At 41.0% G+C, this 20,913-nt stretch overlaps 1 protein-coding gene and 1 long non-coding RNA gene across 3 annotated transcripts in view; both read right to left on the bottom strand.

Annotated features, from left to right (window-relative positions):
- Window positions 1-4,118: 4,118 nt before the first annotated feature.
- The window catches only part of LOC120420638 (uncharacterized), a 31,610-nt gene continuing 14,815 nt past the window's right edge, over window positions 4,119-20,913 (bottom strand). The window contains exons 2-4 of the mRNA XM_039583716.2: window positions 8,938-9,447; window positions 8,510-8,875; window positions 4,119-4,856 (exon numbers count right to left, since the gene is read on the bottom strand). Coding sequence (XP_039439650.1) covers window positions 4,720-4,856; window positions 8,510-8,875; window positions 8,938-9,447 — 1,013 coding nt within the window. The 3' untranslated portion in view covers window positions 4,119-4,719. The remainder of the gene's footprint in view (window positions 4,857-8,509; window positions 8,876-8,937; window positions 9,448-20,913) is intronic.
- On the bottom strand, window positions 16,361-17,596 carry LOC128093489 (uncharacterized). 2 transcript variants are annotated; one of them, XR_008212523.1, is made up of 3 exons: window positions 17,372-17,596; window positions 16,868-17,295; window positions 16,361-16,798 (listed from the first exon to the last, which is right to left on the bottom strand). It is a non-coding gene; the product is annotated as an uncharacterized LOC128093489 (long non-coding RNA). The 2 variants fall into 2 exon arrangements; XR_008212524.1 differs by having other exon boundaries at window positions 16,868-17,178.

Genomic DNA, 20,913 nt, shown 5'->3' with positions numbered 1-20,913 from the left:
GACAGGATTGGCCACACCCGAAGTGGCCATGGCCCTGAGGGAAGGTTCTACCGGGGGGACATTTATCGAACCATACGACTTGGGGCAATATGGGTATAAAAATTCATGGTTTTTGATACTGGTGATTAAAATGGCTATTTTGACAGGACTGGCCACACCCGGAGTGGCCATGGCCCTGAGGGAAGGTTCTACCGGGGGAGATTTATCGAACCATACGACTTGGGACAATATGGGTATCAAAATTCATGGTTTTTGATACTTGTGATGAAAATGGCCATTTTGACAGGATTGGCCACACCCGGAGTGGCCATGACCCTGAGAGAAGGTTCTACCGGGGGGACATTTATCGAACCATACGACTTGGGGCAATATGGGTATAAAAATTCATGGTTTTTGATACTTGTGATGAAAATGGCCATTTTGACAGGATTGGCCACACCCGGAGTGGCCATGACCCTGAGAGAAGGTTCTACCGGGGGGACATTTATCGAACCATACGACTTGGGGCAATATGGGTATAAAAATTCATGGTTTTTGATACTGGTGATGAAAATGGCCATTTTGACAGGATTGGCCACACCCGGAGTGGCCATGGCCCTGAGGGAAGGTTCTACCGGGGGGACATTTATCGAACCATACGACTTGGGGCAATATGGGTATAAAAATTCATGGTTTTTGATACTGGTGATTAAAATGGCTATTTTGACAGGACTGGCCACACCCGGAGTGGCCATGACCCTGAGAGAAGGTTCTACCGGGGGGACATTTATCGAACCATACGACTTGGGACAATATGGGTATCAAAATTCATGGTTTTTGATACTTGTGATGAAAATGGCCATTTTGACAGGATTGGCCACACCCGGAGTGGCCATGACCCTGAGAGAAGGTTCTACCGGGGGGACATTTATCGAACCATACGACTTGGGGCAATATGGGTATCAAAATTCATGGTTTTTGATACTGGTGATTAAAATGGCCATTTTTACAGGATTGGCCACACCCGGAGTGGTCATGGCTCTGAGGGAAGGTTCTACCGGGGGAGATTTATCGAACCATACGACTTGGGACAATATGGGTATCAAAATTCATGGTTTTTGATACTTGTGATGAAAATGGCCATTTTGACAGGATTGGCCACACCCGGAGTGGCCATGGCCCGTAGGGAAGGTTCTACCGGGGGGACATTTATCGAACCATACGACTTGGGACAATATGGGTATCAAAATTCATGGTTTTTGATACTGGTGATGAAAATGGCCATTTTGACAGGATTGGCCACACCCGAAGTGGCCATGGCCCTGAGGGAAGGTTCTACCGGGGGGACATTTATCGAACCATACGACTTGGGGCAATATGGGTATCAAAATTCATGGTTTTTGATACTGGTGATTAAAATGCCCATTTTGACAGGATTGGCCACACCCGGAGTGGCCATGGCCCTGAGGGAAGGTTCTACCGGGGGAGATTTATCGAACCATACGACTTGGGACAATATGGGTACCAAAATTCATGGTTTTTGATACTTGTGATGAAAATGGCCATTTTGACAGGATTGGCCACACCCGGAGTGGCCATGACCCTGAGAGAAGGTTTTACCGGTGCCATTGATTGAATAAATTTAATTAGAATTAATTATTCAGGATTACATAAATAGGCAAAGAATTAAAAAATATAAATAAAAATAGCATGATTTTTTGAGTTTTGTACAAAGTTCTTTGTCATATTGGTCATGTAGAACATAACCACCTGCACCTTTTTTACTAACATTTCCTATATTTGTAGTAAAAAGAAGTATGCAGTAATTTTTGTAGTGTATCAAACTAGGGGAAATATACCCATTCTAATCACTCTAAGCCGTTTGACCAATTCTCATCACTTTTCCGTTTTCCGCTATTAAATCAACATTTTCAGATGTTTCAACAATGGAGAGTTGCTTGCTCACTTTTATTTGAGCTATTCATTACTTTGGAACAGTCAAAAACACTTTATGAAAGCTGTAATTCATGATCAAAGTGCTGATAGGCCGATAATAGAAATAGGCTGAGAAAGGGTATAGTTCCCCTATGCCTCTACGCAATGTTTTACAATTTAAATGATAATGGTGCCATTTTATAGCAGTAAATGTGAAAAACAAGCTAAAAATTGAAAAAAGTAGCTGTAAAAAACATGAAAAAATTAGATAGGCAAAATGCAATGATAGGAGGTGGTAGACTAGGCCAAATACTACCAAAAACAAACATAAACTAAACAAGATAAATGCAAATTCAAATACTAAAAATGTAACAAGAAAAACATAAAACAAGAGAAGTAAAGTTTTTTGTAGAACAAAAGTTGCTCAAAGGGAAAAATAAATATTTTCGAAAAAAATTGGGCAGGGTTAAAATAAAATTTGTACTTGCCTCGGTCCAACAGCGATTTTTAATGCTGAAAAATTACACTACACTTTTCCATAATTGCTCAGCCAGTCTAAAGGTATTGGCATACATACACAAAAAAATTAACCTTCCATCAAAATTGCCGGATCCTTTCAGACATTTGAGCCTCATATTGAAAATGTTGTCCTAATAATTTTTATTTTGTTAACATAAAAAAATCAAATCATAAGTTGAAAAATTCTGTAAAAATCAGAAGATTTCCATTTTGTTGTTGATTTTTTTTTCTAAACTCTTTCAAACAAATTTTGGATAATGATTGCGATCTTTTTGATTAAAAAAATTTTTTTTTTGAAAAATCATATTTCGAGAGGTAGTTTTAGTCTCATATGATAAAAGATAAAAGATAAAAGATAAAAGATAAAAGATAAAAGATAAAAGATAAAAGATAAAAGATAAAAGATAAAAGATAAAAGATAAAAGATAAAAGATAAAAGATAAAAGATAAAAGATAAAAGATAAAAGATAAAAGATAAAAGATAAAAGATAAAAGATAAAAGATAAAAGATAAAAGATAAAAGATAAAAGATAAAAGATAAAAGATAAAAGATAAAAGATAAAAGATAAAAGATAAAAGATAAAAGATAAAAGATAAAAGATAAAAGATAAAAGATAAAAGATAAAAGATAAAAGATAAAAGATAAAAGATAAAAGATAAAAGATAAAAGATAAAAGATAAAAGATAAAAGATAAAAGATAAAAGATAAAAGATAAAAGATAAAAGATAAAAGATAAAAGATAAAAGATAAAAGATAAAAGATAAAAGATAAAAGATAAAAGATAAAAGATAAAAGATAAAAGATAAAAGATAAAAGATAAAAGATAAATTATTCCATCGTCCTATGAGTGTGTGTCCCCACGTGGTCTCAACAGCATCCCGCTCTGGTTTCGCTGCGATAAACAAAATATAATACGATAACGAGATTTTGACTTGATGTTTATCGAAGGGAGTTAGTTCCATTCCATTCCACGAGGTTTGCTCTATCTTCACTGTTTTTCGAGGATGCTCTTCTGCCCTGAGCTCCGTTTGCATGCCGAAAGGACCAACCGAAATCGTGACAGTGATGTCTGCCTGCTGGTGGTGCGCTGCTGGTTGCTCTGCTCGATTTTCCCGATATTCAATTTTCACCACCTCCATCGGTTCGGTGGTGGTTACAAGTGGAAACTTCAGTATAGAGTGACGGTTCAAGGGGGATGAGGGAATTCGTTTTGTTTTCCCACGCTGTCAACCACGTGGTGGGAGGTTCGATGGTTTGGAGTTACGATACGTTTGCTGTTGTGGATTGCGGGAAGTTTCATTTTTTTTTGAACAGAAAGTTTAAAATTTATTATTAAAAATATTGTAATCAGGAAAATAAATTTACGATTTTTTTACTTTATAATTTTATCGGAAAATATTGTTTTTGTTTTTTTTTAATTGGTTCCACAAATTGCGTCGTCACTGTATCGATCGGTCGATGAAGCAATTTGATTCTGGCGTGGCGCACATATTTGCGTAAGATATTGAAATCTCTCCACGTCTGTCACAACACAACCGGTGTGTTGGATGATACTTTCCGCTTTCAGTTTTTTGAAGAGTTATTCGTGTGACAGCCGCGTGACACCGGTGTGACGCGTTGGTTATTTCTGGAATTATGTTACTTTCAAGGAGATTTCTCTTAAACAAAAATTAAAGCCAACTCGGTAGGTTCAAGCGGAAATTTTATTCTAGTAATTATTCCCAGCTAACTTTTATGTACAAAATTAGTAAATTTACAATCACTCTGTTGATCTTTCAACGTCCTACTGCGAAAATTGCCCCTAGTTGTATGTACAGTGCAGTTTTAATTCACAATTTTCTACAGAGCTTCCCTCGACACTTTTGAAGCTTCTGCTGCTGCTGCTACAAAAACGGAACAAAAACTTAATCACAAAACTAAACTTGGAAGAAGCTATTTTCCTTCGCTGTCAACGGTCTCGGCTATAAATACAATCAAGTAAATCACTGCCATCTCTCTTTCGTTCGTGGCGTTTTTCGCTCTAGCTCGTTAAATACAATATTTATACTTTCTCAAGTGTCTCCCCTTAGCTTTATATTTCGCTCTCGCTCTTTCTCTTTCACTCACCCGTCCTACTAACACTACTTTTGATATAGTTTCGCAAAACTTTCGTCCTTTCGTTTTTTGTCGCGGGCTTCCCTGCGTCACCGGAGAGTGTCTCATAATTTCAACTCTAGCACTGGAATTGCTGGCTGGCTGGTGTTCGTTGCTCAAGTTGGCGCCGTCCTCTTGGTGTCATGGCCGCGCTACTGCAGGACCATCAGCTGAAGAAGGTGGTGGCGGTGGCGGTGTCCCTGACTGATGATGGTTGCGAGGGAACCACCGACGGTGCAAAGAACCAGCAGTGTCATGCTGACCAGGCAGCTAGGTGAGCCACTTTTCACTGGGTTGGGGAAATGAGAGAAGAAGAAAGAAGTTTTATAAAAATCAATTTTGAAAAAGCATGACGAGCGAGAGAATCGGTTTTGTTTTACTGGGTTTGAGTTGGTTTTGATTGGAGAATGAAATCATCTTGGCCATCGTATTGCTATCATATCATAGTACAGATGGGAGAGGTCTCAAGAGATAAACAAGATTATTAGTTCGGAGAAAACTATCGATACAGAATACTCTCTACTAGAGAGTCCCTAGTCAATCTAAAAACATAAATGTGATAAAATCATTGATTGCACGGATAAATTTTATTACAAATATATGCTTTAAATTATTTAAAAAAACTGGTTGATTTTGACTTTTTAATTCCAGTATTAGATGATGACATCTAAAATTTCGACTTTTTGAGATTTTGCTCAACATATTCTGAGAAAATCGCAGAAACTCTGTTGATCTGAAAAAAGCAACAATTCATCATTCCGGACAACTTAGCTAAAACATTTCAAAGTCATTTCATAATACATGGTGCAAAACTAAATTTTCAGCACTCGTCCTATTTATTTAGGAAAGCTTCGTAGAGTAAATGTACGAATCGTGTTGAAAAAATCAACATTCTGAAACTAGTTGCACAAGCTTCTTTGAACCCTTTTAAATCCGAGTTTTCTTTGAAATATTTTGGAATTGTTGACTTCTTTTATGTATTTTGATCGATGTCTGTAAAGGTTAAATTTACAGAACAGGAAAATGTCAAGGATTGATCTAAATTCCTTTTGAATTTTGGATTTGTTACTTTCTTTGGTTCTACTGAGCCTTGTATTTATTGAGAGTTATCATAACCAGTACAGCAGCAAAAAATTTCGGTATTTTCTTTTTAAAGATGTTTTGTGGAATGTTTCTTTAATTGCTTTTATGTTTTTAAAGAATAGAATGACAATCATAAATATTACATCAAAAATTGTGTAACATTCGAGCTACATTTAATTTATCGCTCCATACAAAATAGTTTCAGGGTTCAAAATTTCCTTAAAACGTGATTTACTCTTCCAATAAGGTGCCTATATTTGCCTTCTTTAAAAAGATATATTTTTGAAGAGTTATAAAATTCTCTATATTTTGCTCTATTGCTTTGCTGAGATATTGCCATGCAAAAATTTAAAAACAGGAAAATTGATATTTTCTTAGTCTCACCCAAACAGCCTTCAATTTTTTTCAGATCGGAATATTTCACGAATGTTTCATATTTTAACATTGAAAATCAGACCATTAGTTGCTGAGATATTGAATATCGATACATTAGAAAATTATGGGTTGTTTGGGTGAGACTAAGAAAACATAAATTTTCCTGTTTTTTTAATTTTTGCATTGCAGTATCTCAGCAAATATGGGTCGTATCAACAGAGCTCAAGGCACTAACTTAAAAAATAAATAATTGCGACTGTTATTAAAAAAGTTACCTAAAAATGGCTATAACTTGAAAACGGTGCACTTTATCAAAAAATTTTGCGATCAATATTTCAATTTTTTTGTAAAAAATCAGTATTGATTCAAAAATTCATAACTCGGTTAAAGATTTTTTGCCCAATTTTTTAAATTTCTGAAATGTTGGCATTTGATGTCCCCTAAAAAAAAATAGTGTTTTTTTTGCAAATCAAGTTTAAGCGACAAAAAGTGAAATTAAAAATCATCAAAAAATTTTTTTATCGTGTATCATTTTTTTCAGTGTAGTCCTTATCCATACCTACAGCTTTGCCGAAGACACCAAATAGATCAAAACATTACTTCAAAAGATACAGATTTTTGAATTTTCACACATCATTTTTGTATGGAAAATTATGAGCATGAGCATGAGCATGAGAGACCACCCATGGTTGCCCCTCCGTTGCTGAACAGAACCGTAATATCCTTTCAGCACTACTGATCATAGGCTTCGACGATCTAGTGGTGTTTCCCTTATTAACAGCATGTATGAATGAACCGAAAAGATAAAACACCATGATTGCTAAAACTAGATCAGTTGCGAATAGGTAACAGTCATTGAGAAATTGCTTCTTTGGGCATACCGAAGGAACCAAAAAAGTTTCAGCAGGATTAAAAAATACAAAAATAAAAATAAAAGACCGATTCCGTAGAGATTTGCTCATAAACAATTAAGGTTGCCCAGCAAAAAAAAATAAAAAAATAAGATAAGAATGCGGGAGTTGATGGTCAGAGAAAATGTAAAACTCATAAATTTTTCTTAAATTTACACATTTTTACTGCTAATATCCTGGATGTTATATTTTCTAGATTTATTAACAGTCAGGACCCGAAGCCTGATTTTTCTGTTACATTCTTATTGGAATTCCATATAAACTGTAACGGGGATTGCAGGCACCGGGTCCTGACTATTAATACAACAATTCCCCACGAAAACAGCATGAAAAAAAAACAAAATGCTCGGATCGGGCTCAAAATTTTTCTGGGGGTTCCCTGGCCGAAATAATTAGACCCGTATTTTTTTGTTTGGCCATTAGGGTGACCTACGCCGTGTTAGGGTGGTCTGAAAAATGGCCATTTTCGTCGATTTTCCCAAAAAACCAAAAAAAAAACAAAAAATCATATCTCCACGTCATTTCATCCGATTTTAGCTGTCTTAAACGCAAAAGAAAGGTGATAAGTTGGTCTTTCAAAGAAAAATAAAATGAAGTTTCAAAAATCTAGCCTAACATATGAAAAGGGTGTATGAAACATTAAAATGCCGTTTTGACGGTGTCTGGACCAAAGAGCCTATGTCTGTAAATATTTGGAAAAGTTCATTAACAGGATTCCGAGATATGATTTTATAAAAATAAAATCCGTGTTTTTCGACGCGCCGCGCGCAAAAACCGGAAATAACGAAATTGGCAAAAAATCAACTTTTTTCACTAAAACTGCGATAACTTTAAAATTTCAGCGATGACTTATACATATCTGGGTACCAAAAGTTAATTACGAAAATTTTGGTACCCAAACATATGTTAGGCTAGATTTTTGAAACTTCATTTTATTTTTCTTTGAAAGACCAACTTATCACCTTTCTTTTGCGTTTAAGACAGCCAAAATCGGATGAAATGACGTGGAGATATGATTTTTTGTTTTTTTTTGGTTTTTTGGGAAAATCGACGAAAATGGCCATTTTTCAGACCACCCTAAGACGGCGTAGGTCACCCTAATGGCCAAACAAAAAAATATGGGTCCAATTATTTCGGCCAGGGAACCCCCAGAAAATTTTGAGCCCGATCCGAGCACTTTAGTATTTTTCAATGCTGTTTTCGTGGGGAATTGCTGAATAATGTGTTGTACAGTGCTCCTTATAACCCATTTTACAATTGAATTTTGATAGTAGATACCATCGCTTTTAATTCAAATGAGGTTCGACTGTGGTCAGATTTGAAGTGTATAATGTTAACATATTATTTTCTACGACTTTATTAAACATTGATGAAAAATCAAAAATATAAAGTAAATTACGAGTTTTTAAAATTGTCTACTTGAAACCTTCAATATTTACAGCCATAAATGACAACCATATCGTTTAGTTCCAAATAATCCAGCACATTTGAATCGCTCTTCTCCAACTTTGCACAGAGCTCAACCAATCAATAACCTAATTAAAAGCAATAATTCACGGCAAAAGCAACTCACCGAGCAGCATGGCCACTCGATTATCGAGGCCGGGTTGTTCCCACTGGACGATGCTTTCCTTGCCGTTCCGCCACAGCACCGGCGACAGACTGGCCACGCATTTGATCCGCATCAGGCCGTCGATGTAGTGCTGGGGCTGGACCACCATGCTGAGCCCGAGGTAGCTCGTAATCAACCCGTGCTGATTGACCACCCGCGGGTACTGCACGATGCTGGCCGGGTCCGTGACGGGCTGGTCGTTGAGGTGCCACTGGAGCGTCGACGCCGGATAGGACCGGCCGGAGGTACAGTTGAGTTCTATCGTTTCGCCGATGTGGTACGACCGCCGCTCGCTGCCGTTGATGTGCGGCCCTTCCCGGGGGACATCTGGAATGCGTTCAACATTGTAGTCACACCGCGGCGGTGGAATGTACTCATCACACACTTACATATCACATCCATTCGGCCTTCACCTTGGACCGAGTCGAAGTTGGGCGCCTCGGCCGATATCTCGCACCGGTACACGCCGGACGATTTGAGGGTCAACCCCCGCAGCTGGACCTTCGAGCCGTCCGAGTGGTTCGGATCGACCCGAATGCCGTCGATTTTGTAGCTCTTGATGGGCTGCACGGCCGACGGCACGTACCGGTAAAACTCCTCGTTGTCCTTGTACCACTTGATGGAGTACAACCGCTCTTCAGTGCCGCCGCCGCCGCCGTCGGTGTCTGCGTAATAATCGTCGTGGTACGCGTACTTGAAACCCCCGAAGGAGTCGTTCCGTGTGCGGCCACGTGACGATTGGTGATGTTGGTTGTGGCCGCCGCCGCTGTGGTGACCACGACCGCTGCTGTGGGACTGCTGGCGAGCGTTGAGTTCGTACTGGCACTCGAGCAGGGCAGATTCTCCGCGCATCTTGTACGTTGGGATGCGGACCGTGGTTAGACGCAGCGCTAGGGATTCTGTGAAGGGATGGAGAAGGAGAATAAACATTGATTAAAACAAAAAACGTGTGCGTTATTTATTTATAAGTGAATCAACGATTTCGATACAGTAAAAAAAAAGGTGCAGGTGGTTATGTTCTACATGACCAATATGACAAAGAACTTTGTACAAAACTCAAAAAATCATGCTATTTTTATTTATATTTTTTAATTCTTTGCCTATTTATGTAATCCTGAATAATTAATTCTAATTAAATTTATTCAATCAATGGCACCGGTAAAACCTTCTCTCAGGGTCATGGCCACTCCGGGTGTGGCCAATCCTGTCAAAATGGCCATTTTCATCACAAGTATCAAAAACCATGAATTTTGGTACCCATATTGTCCCAAGTCGTATGGTTCGATAAATCTCCCCCGGTAGAACCTTCCCTCAGGGCCATGGCCACTCCGGGTGTGGCCAATCCTGTCAAAATGGGCATTTTAATCACCAGTATCAAAAACCATGAATTTTGATACCCATATTGCCCCAAGTCGTATGGTTCGATAAATGTCCCCCCGGTAGAACCTTCCCTCAGGGCCATGGCCACTTCGGGTGTGGCCAATCCTGTCAAAATGGCCATTTTCATCACCAGTATCAAAAACCATGAATTTTGATACCCATATTGTCCCAAGTCGTATGGTTCGATAAATGTCCCCCCGGTAGAACCTTCCCTACGGGCCATGGCCACTCCGGGTGTGGCCAATCCTGTCAAAATGGCCATTTTCATCACAAGTATCAAAAACCATGAATTTTGATACCCATATTGTCCCAAGTCGTATGGTTCGATAAATCTCCCCCGGTAGAACCTTCCCTCAGAGCCATGACCACTCCGGGTGTGGCCAATCCTGTAAAAATGGCCATTTTAATCACCAGTATCAAAAACCATGAATTTTGATACCCATATTGCCCCAAGTCGTATGGTTCGATAAATGTCCCCCCGGTAGAACCTTCTCTCAGGGTCATGGCCACTCCGGGTGTGGCCAATCCTGTCAAAATGGCCATTTTCATCACAAGTATCAAAAACCATGAATTTTGATACCCATATTGTCCCAAGTCGTATGGTTCGATAAATGTCCCCCCGGTAGAACCTTCTCTCAGGGTCATGGCCACTCCGGGTGTGGCCAGTCCTGTCAAAATAGCCATTTTAATCACCAGTATCAAAAACCATGAATTTTTATACCCATATTGCCCCAAGTCGTATGGTTCGATAAATGTCCCCCCGGTAGAACCTTCCCTCAGGGCCATGGCTACTTCGGGTGTGGCCAATCCTGTCAAAATGGCCATTTTCATCACCAGTATCAAAAACCATGAATTTTTATACCCATATTGCCCCAAGTCGTATGGTTCGATAAATGTCCCCCCGGTAGAACCTTCTCTCAGGGTCATGGCCACTCCGGGTGTGGCCAATCCTGTCAAAATGGCCATTTTCATCACAAGTATCAAAAACCATGAATTTTTATACCCATATTGCCCCAAGTCGTATGGTTCGATAAATGTCCCCCCGGTAGAACCTTCTCTCAGGGTCATGGCCACTCCGGGTGTGGCCAATCCTGTCAAAATGGCCATTTTCATCACAAGTATCAAAAACCATGAATTTTGATACCCATATTGTCCCAAGTCGTATGGTTCGATAAATCTCCCCCGGTAGAACCTTCCCTCAGGGCCATGGCCACTCCGGGTGTGGCCAGTCCTGTCAAAATAGCCATTTTAATCACCAGTATCAAAAACCATGAATTTTTATACCCATATTGCCCCAAGTCGTATGGTTCGATAAATGTCCCCCCGGTAGAACCTTCCCTCAGGGCCATGGCCACTTCGGGTGTGGCCAATCCTGTCAAAATGGCCATTTTCATCACCAGTATCAAAAACCATGAATTTTTATACCCATATTGCCCCAAGTCGTATGGTTCGATAAATGTCCCCCCGGTAGAACCTTCTCTCAGGGTCATGGCCACTCCGGGTGTGGCCAATCCTGTCAAAATGGCCATTTTCATCACAAGTATCAAAAACCATGAATTTTGATACCCATATTGTCCCAAGTCGTATGGTTCGATAAATCTCCCCCGGTAGAACCTTCCCTCAGGGCCATGGCCACTCCGGGTGTGGCCAGTCCTGTCAAAATAGCCATTTTAATCACCAGTATCAAAAACCATGAATTTTTATACCCATATTGTCCCAAGTCGTATGGTTCGATAAATGTCCCCCCGGTAGAACCTTCCCTCAGGGCCATGGCCACTCCGGGTGTGGCCAATCCTGTAAAAATGGCCATTTTAATCACCAGTATCAAAAACCATGAATTTTGATACCCATATTGCCCCAAGTCGTATGGTTCGATAAATGTCCCCCCGGTAGAACCTTTCCTACAGGCCATGGCCACTCCGGGTGTGGCCAATCCTGTCAAAATGGCCATTTTAATCACCAGTATCAAAAACCATGAATTTTTATACCCATATTGCCCCAAGTCGTATGGTTCGATAAATGTCCCCCCGGTAGAACCTTCCCTCAGGGCCATGGCCACTTCGGGTGTGGCCAATCCTGTCAAAATGGCCATTTTCATCACCAGTATCAAAAACCATGAATTTTGATACCCATATTGTCCCAAGTCGTATGGTTCGATAAATGTCCCCCCGGTAGAACCTTCCCTCAGGGCCATGGCCACTCCGGGTGTGGCCAATCCTGTCAAAATGGCCATTTTAATCACCAGTATCAAAAACCATGAATTTTTATACCCATATTGCCCCAAGTCGTATGGTTCGATAAATGTCCCCCCGGTAGAACCTTCCCTACGGGCCATGGCCACTCCGGGTGTGGCCAATCCTGTCAAAATGGCCAGTTAAATCACCAGTATCAAAAACCATGAATTTTGATACCCATATTGCCCCAAGTCGTATGGTTCGATAAATGTCCCCCCGGTAGAACCTTCCCTCAGGGCCATGGCCACTTCGGGTGTGGCCAATCCTGTCAAAATGGGCATTTTAATCACCAGTATCAAAAACCATGAATTTTGATACCCATATTGCCCCAAGTCGTATGGTTCGATAAATGTCCCCCGGTAGAACCTTCCCTCAGGGCCATGGCCACTTCGGGTGTGGCCAATCCTGTCAAAATGGCCAGTTAAATCACCAGTATCAAAAACCATGAATTTTGATACCCATATTGCCCCAAGTCGTATGGTTCGATAAATGTCCCCCGGTAGAACCTTCCCTCAGGGCCATGGCCACTTCGGGTGTGGCCAATCCTGTCAAAATGGCCATTTTAATCACCAGTATCAAAAACCATGAATTTTGATACCCATATTGTCCCAAGTCGTATGGTTCGATAAATCTCCCCCGGTAGAACCTTCCCTCAGGCCCATGGCCACTTCGGGTGTGGCCAATCCTGTCAAAATGGCCATTTTCATCACCAGTATCAAAAACCATGAATTTTGATACCCATATTGTCCCAAGTTGTATGGTTCGATAAATGTCCCCTCGGTAGAACCTTCCCTCAGGGCCATGGCCACTCCGGGTGTGGCCAATCCTGTCAAAATGGGCATTTTAATCACCAGTATCAAAAACCATGAATTTTGATACCCATATTGCCCCAAGTCGTATGGTTCGATAAATGTCCCCCCGGTAGAACCTTCCCTCAGGGCCATGGCCACTTCGGGTGTGGCCAATCCTGTCAAAATGGCCAGTTAAATCACCAGTATCAAAAACCATGAATTTTGATACCCATATTGTCCCAAGTCGTATGGTTCGATAAATGTCCCCTCGGTAGAACCTTCCCTCAGGGCCATGGCCACTCCGGGTGTGGCCAATCCTGTCAAAATGGGCATTTTAATCACCAGTATCAAAAACCATGAATTTTGATACCCATATTGCCCCAAGTCGTATGGTTCGATAAATGTCCCCCGGTAGAACCTTCCCTCAGGGCCATGGCCACTTCGGGTGTGGCCAATCCTGTCAAAATGGCCATTTTAATCACCAGTATCAAAAACCATGAATTTTGATACCCATATTGCCCCAAGTCGTATGGTTCGATAAATGTCCCCCCGGTAGAACCTTCCCTCAGGCCCATGGCCACTTCGGGTGTGGCCAATCCTGTCAAAATGGCCATTTTCATCACCAGTATCAAAAACCATGAATTTTGATACCCATATTGTCCCAAGTCGTATGGTTCGATAAATGTCCCCTCGGTAGAACCTTCCCTCAGGGCCATGGCCACTCCGGGTGTGGCCAATCCTGTCAAAATGGGCATTTTAATCACCAGTATCAAAAACCATGAATTTTGATACCCATATTGCCCCAAGTCGTATGGTTCGATAAATGTCCCCCCGGTAGAACCTTCCCTCAGGCCCATGGCCACTTCGGGTGTGGCCAATCCTGTCAAAATGGCCATTTTCATCACCAGTATCAAAAACCATGAATTTTGATACCCATATTGTCCCAAGTCGTATGGTTCGATAAATGTCCCCCCGGTAGAACCTTCCCTCAGGCCCATGGCCACTTCGGGTGTGGCCAATCCTGTCAAAATGGCCATTTTCATCACCAGTATCAAAAACCATGAATTTTGATACCCATATTGCCCCAAGTCGTATGGTTCGATAAATGTCCCCCCGGTAGAACCTTCCCTCAGGGCCATGGCCACTCCGGGTGTGGCCAATCCTGTCAAAATGGCCATTTTAATCACCAGTATCAAAAACCATGATTTTTTATACCCATATTGCCCAAGTCGTATGGTTCGATAAATGTCCCCCCGGTAGAACCTTCCCTACGGGCCATGGCCACTCCGGGTGTGGCCAATCCTGTCAAAATGGCCATTTTAATCACCAGTATCAAAAACCATGAATTTTGATACCCATATTGCCCCAAGTCGTATGGTTCGATAAATGTTCCCCCGGTAGAACCTTCCCTACGGGCCATGGCCACTCCGGGTGTGGCCAATCCTGTCAAAATGGCCATTTTCATCACAAGTATCAAAAACCATGAATTTTGATACCCATATTGTCCCAAGTCGTATGGTTCGATAAATCTCCCCCGGTAGAACCTTCCCTCAGGGCCATGGCCACTCCGGGTGTGGCCAATCCTGTCAAAATGGCCATTTTAATCACCAGTATCAAAAACCATGAATTTTGATACCCATATTGCCCCAAGTCGTATGGTTCGATAAATGTCCCCCCGGTAGAACCTTCCCTACGGGCCATGGCCACTCCGGGTGTGGCCAATCCTGTCAAAATGGGCATTTTAATCACCAGTATCAAAAACCATGAATTTTGATACCCATATTGCCCCAAGTCGTATGGTTCGATAAATGTCCCCCCGGTAGAACCTTCCCTCAGGCCCATGGCCACTTCGGGTGTGGCCAATCCTGTCAAAATGGCCATTTTCATCACCAGTATCAAAAACCATGAATTTTGATACCCATATTGTCCCAAGTCGTATGGTTCGATAAATGTCCCCTCGGTAGAACCTTCCCTCAGGGCCATGGCCACTCCGGGTGTGGCCAATCCTGTCAAAATGGGCATTTTAATCACCAGTATCAAAAACCATGAATTTTGATACCCATATTGCCCCAAGTCGTATGGTTCGATAAATGTCCCCCCGGTAGAACCTTCCCTCAGGGCCATGGCCACTTCGGGTGTGGCCAATCCTGTCAAAATGGCCAGTTAAATCACCAGTATCAAAAACCATGAATTTTGATACCCATATTGCCCCAAGTCGTATGGTTCGATAAATGTCCCCCCGGTAGAACCTTCCCTACGGGCCATGGCCACTCCGGGTGTGGCCAATATCCTACCAGTTTGGTCCCAACCCCATTGCCTTGAATCATTCTGGTTTCCGAGTGACCGTTCTAACAATGTTCTTTAGAACAGAATTCCTCCCAATTTGGTGCACAACCTGTGTCTTTCAATGTGTGTATGTGTGTGTGAGCAATAAAATTACCACCGTCGATCCGTCTCTGACGGATTTTCAGTCAAAACTAAATTGTTCAGAGGCTATCTGTTAGCTTATATAGTCCGCATGAAATGTGGCAACATGGTGCAAATTTTGCCTCGTCTCCTGCTTTCTTGGAACTGTCACGCGAGAATGTTGCACCATTGTTGCCACATTTCATGCGGACTATATAAGCTAACAGATAGCCTCTGAACAATTTAGTTCTGACTGAAAATCCGTCAGAGACGGATCGACGGTGGTAATTTTATTGCTCACACACACATACACACATTGAAAGACACAGGTTGTGCACCAACTTGGGAGGAATTCTGTTCTAAAGAACATTGTTAGAACGGTCACTCGGAAACCAGAATGATTCAAGGCAATGGGGTTGGGACCAAACTGGTAGGATATTGGCCACAACCGTAGTGGCCATGGCCCTGAGGGAAGGTTCTAGGGGGGGGACATTTATTGAACCATACGACTTAAGGCAATATGGGTATCAAAATTCATGGTTTTTGATACTGGTAATGAAAATGGCTATTTTGACAGGATTGGCCACACCCAGAGTGGCCATGGCCCTGAGGGAAGGTTCTACCGGGGTGGCCATGGCCCTGAGGGAAGGTTCTACCGGGGGGACATTTATCGAACCATACGACTTGGGGCAATATGGGTATCAAAATTCATGGTTTTTGATACTGGTGATGAAAATGACCATTTTGACAGGATTGGCCACACCCGGAGTGGCCATTGCACAGTGTTCGGAATGGCAAAATTAAGTGGAATAAATTGATAACTCTTTTATTTGACGTCCTAGCCAAATGGTGTCTTCGGAAGAGTTGTTGTACTTGATAAGGGCTATCTTTTGAAGATATTGACATACAGGGTGACGACCTTCCAGGGTGTCAACCATAATTAACTATGTTGGATGACGTTGTACACGCAGAAAAATCCGATAGTACATCCAGCAAAATGTTGGGGTTTCCCCACAAACATGATTGTCATCTCAGGGCCAGCAAACATGTTTATCAAATTCAACCCAACAAGTTTGTGGGTTTGATAAACAAGATAGTTGCCATTCAAATGTAGCTTGTTTGTAATTCCAATAATCATTATGGTCAGTGTAACAAACATGTTTGTTGAATCTACAAACATGTGGGGTTAAATGAAACATCACGATTTTAGATTCAATAAATCCTTTTAACTATTTTTCTTATCTAGCCAATCAATCAATACAAACAATAAAAAAGTTGGATTTAGTTGTTTTATTTTCAGTTAATGCTCTCATTCAAGTTACAATATAGAAAGTACAGTTTTCCGTAAGTAAGGGGTTTGGATTTGGCAGTCTTGCCGAACGGATGTTTGCACGATAAAAAGTGATTCGGCAGCGATAGCACGGTGACATTTTAAATATCTGAAATGGAGAACTGTACATATTTGTTCTTTTCGGGTTCAAAACTTGGTTCAAAATGATACTATTTACCTTCAGAGAAATTGCCGTCTAGTGAAGTTAGACGCCTTTTCTTCTGAGAATCTGGATAAGAGCACTGAAGAAACTTTTCGAACTTGGTCCGGCAACCGGTAGTAGAACTTGACCATAGCAATGTTTGTAACCGCAATTTGGTTCTTCCGGGTTAGAAACATCTGTTCCGATGAGTTGTAATGATCGATGCCTCTTAAGAAGTTCGTAAGCAGGTAAGTGGCCGTGCACTGCTCTCGATAGACGACGGTTTGTGCCGTCGTCTCCGGATCGACCGCTGGAAGGAACGCTTCGGTCGTCAACGCTTGGAGACCCTGGAATGAAATTTTCCGGATTATTGTTCATGAAAAAGCAGACAACCATCGTTTCACCATCCTCTAAGAAAAGAAAGGTGGCTGGACCAAGACTTCCACTTCCGATCGCTCGATAATCTGTTGAGTAGAAAGAGTGTAACGATGTTTTACAAAAAATCCTTCCTAATCCTTCCAATAAAAAACAAAAACTTACTTTTGAACGCTGAAATCACCTCTACCTGCACTAGTATCTCACTTTACAAATTGAATACTTGTACTTCCTCTGGACTCAGCCATTTAAACACAAATTCTCCCATAACTTCCACTCCGTCTTTGAAGTCGCTTTCGTCCGCCATATTGATCTGAGCAGCGAAAAGTTTTCACAAGTACACTGTAAAATTTTGCTACACGCTAGAAAAAAGAAACGCGCAAATGGCAAACCGGTTTGTTAAACCAATAAAAATCATGGTAGTGTTGATAAAATATGTTTATTAAACTGGTAAATATGGTTTGTTCGCTTAATAAAACATGATTGCTGGTGTTAAGAAACATGTTTGTTGTTTCAAACTTACACAATTTCTGTGCGTGTATGGCTTTGGTGTCTTGGGCAAAGTTGTAGAGGAGAAAAATTCACGAAGGTTGGTCCAAGGCGTCAAATTTGTAGCTCTTAATCTACTCGAGATATACGCCAGTTTTGCAAAAATGGTCCAAAAAGCACTTTTTTGTGATAACTTAAAATGTTAGCGTTTTAGCGGCCTACTATGTTCTGAAGAGTTGTTTATGACATAAAATTTCATATCTTTGCCGAAAACAGCAAAATGTTTTGAGCCTTTATTGAGGAGTTATAACCATTTGTAAGTGATTTTGAGCCTATTTTCAAGTTGCAATGTTTTCAAAATGGCGCATTTTGGCGCAAAACCGAACAATGCACCTGAAAGTACACACTTTCAACTACATTTCCTGAAAATATCTCCGTGTATATATTTTTAGATATCTCAATTTGAATTTGCCGATTTTTAATCAATTTATTTATAAATGTTATTCGAAATCATAATGAATACAAGGTGAAAATCGGTAAATTGAAGGGTAAATTGATCGATTTTTATGGAAATTACATTGTCTATGAAAAAATACGACAACCTTTCCAGAGTGACCACATATGAAAGGAAATACTTAATTTTAAATACGAACAATTATTTAAAATTTTCACTTACATTATTTTTGGGAAAAACATGTATTTATTCATAATTTTAAAATGTGTATCATAGTTTTAAGCATGAACAATGTTTTACTGAGGGCGTCAATAATTAGAGTTCACGCGCGGTGATACGACCGCAAGATAATGGTAGCATGACAGCCGCAAGACAACCGCAGAACAAATTTTTGGCTGTTGTCAAAGGTTGCCTTGAGTTTTGAGCTGACTTTTTGGAAAATATTCAAAACAAACCAAGTTGACAGCCAAATCAACCAGAATTTCAGTTCAACTTGCTGATTTTTATAAGGCGGCAATAATCTTCAGTCAATCACAGCGAAGGAGAAACGTGATTTTATCTCGCAATAAGCAATATTAAAATCGATCAATTTACCCTTTCAATTTACTGATTATTACCACGTTTCAATAAGATTCCGCTTAAAAATTATAAATATATTGATTAATAAAAACCGTTAAATTCAAATTGAGATACAGTGGACTCTCTCGTTGTCGATATTGAAGGGACCGTCGAGAGCAGGAGTTATGAAATTATAGAACAAAAAATCAAAGCAATCTATTTGGAGGGACTGAACAATTTATTAACAGCTGGAGTAATATTGATATCGAGAAGATCGACAACGAGAGAGTCCACTGTATCTCTAAATCGACACCGATAGACACGGAGATATTTTCAGAAAATGTAGTTGAAAGTGTGTACTTTCATGTGCATTGTTCGGTTTTGCGCCAAAATTCGCCATTTCGAAAACATTGCAACTTGAAAATATGCTCAAAATCACTTACAAATGGTTATAACTCCTCAATAAAGGCTCAAAACATTTTGCTGTCTTGGGCAAAGATGTGTAATTTTATGTCAAAAACAACTCTTCAGAACATAGTAGGCCGCTAAATTGCTAACATTTTAAGTTATCACAAAAAAGTGCTTTTTTACCATTTTTGCAAAAATGACGTAGTAGATTAAGAGCTACAAATTTGGCGCCTTTGACAAACTTTCATGAAATTTTCTCCTCTACAACTTTGCGCAATACACCAAAGCCCTACAACGTCATCCAACAGAGTTAGTTTTTGGTTGACACCCTGGAAGGTCGTCACCCTGTATGTCAATATCTTCAAAAGATAGCCCTTATCAAGTACAACAACTCTTCCGAAGACACCATTTGGCTAAGAGGTCAAATAAAGGAGTAATCAATTTATTCAATTGCCCTGAGGGAAGGTTTTACCGGGGGGATATTTATCGAACCATATTGATACTGGTAATGAAAATGGACATTTTGGCAGGATTGGCCTCAACCGAAGTGACTATGGCCCTGGGGAAGGTTCTACCGGGGACATTTATCGAACCATACGACTTGGGACGGTACCAAAAACCATGAATTTTGATACCCATATTGCCCCAAGTCTTATGGTTCGATAAATGTCCCCCCCGGTAGAACCTTCCCTCAGGGCCATGGCCATTCCGAGTGTGGCCAAACCTGTCAAAATGGCCATTCTACCATGAATTTTGATACCCATATTTTCCCATTCGTATGGTTCGATAAATGTCCCCCCGGTAGAACCTTCCCTCAGGCCCATGGCCACTCCGGGTGTGGCCAATCCTGTCAAAATGGCCATTTTCATCACCAGTATCAAAAACCATGAATTTTACTACCCATATTGTCTCAAGTCGTATGGTTCGATAAATGTCCCCCCGGTAGAACCTTCCCTCAGGGCCATGGCCACTCCGGATGTGGCCAATCCTGTCAAAATGGCCATTTTCATCACCAGTATCAAAAACCATGAATTTTGATACCCATATTGCCCCAAGTCGTATGGTTCGATAAATGTCCCCCCGGTAGAACCTTCCCTCAGGGCCATGGCCACTCCGGGTGTGGCCAATCCTGTCAAAATGGCCATTTTCATCACCAGTATCAAAAACCATGAATTTTGATACCCATATTGCCCAAAGTCGTATGGTTCGATAAATGTCCCCCCGGTAGAACCTTCCCTCAGGGCCATGGCCACTCCGAGTGTGGCCAATCCTGTCAAAATGGCCATTTTAATCACCAGTATCAAAAACCATGAATTTTGATACCCATATTGTCCCAAGTCGTATGGTTCGATAAATGTCCCCCCGGTAGAACCTTCCCTCAGGGCCATGGCCACTCCGAGTGTGGCCAATCCTGTCAAAATGGCCATTTTAATCACCAGTATCAAAAACCATGAATTTTAATACCCATATTGTCCCAAGTCGTATGGTTCGATAAATGTCCCCCCGGTAGAACCTTCCCTCAGGGCCATGGCCACTCCGGGTGTGGCCAATCCTGTCAAAATGGCCATTTTAATCACCAGTATCAAAAACCATGAATTTTGATACCCATATTGTCCCAAGTCGTATGGTTCGATAAATGTCCCCCCGGTAGATCCTTCCCTCAGGGCCATGGCCACTCCGGGTGTAGCCAATCCTGTCAAAATGGCCATTTTCATCACCAGTATCAAAAACCATGAATTTTGATACCCATATTGCCCCAAGTCGTATGGTTCGATAAATGTCCTCCCGGTAGAACCTT

This window comes from Culex pipiens, chromosome 3 (genome assembly GCF_016801865.2).
Source record: "Culex pipiens pallens isolate TS chromosome 3, TS_CPP_V2, whole genome shotgun sequence".
NCBI lineage: Eukaryota > Metazoa > Arthropoda > Insecta > Diptera > Culicidae > Culex > Culex pipiens.
Note: the sequence above shows the minus strand (reverse complement) of the source record. Positions and strands in the feature narration are given on the sequence as shown.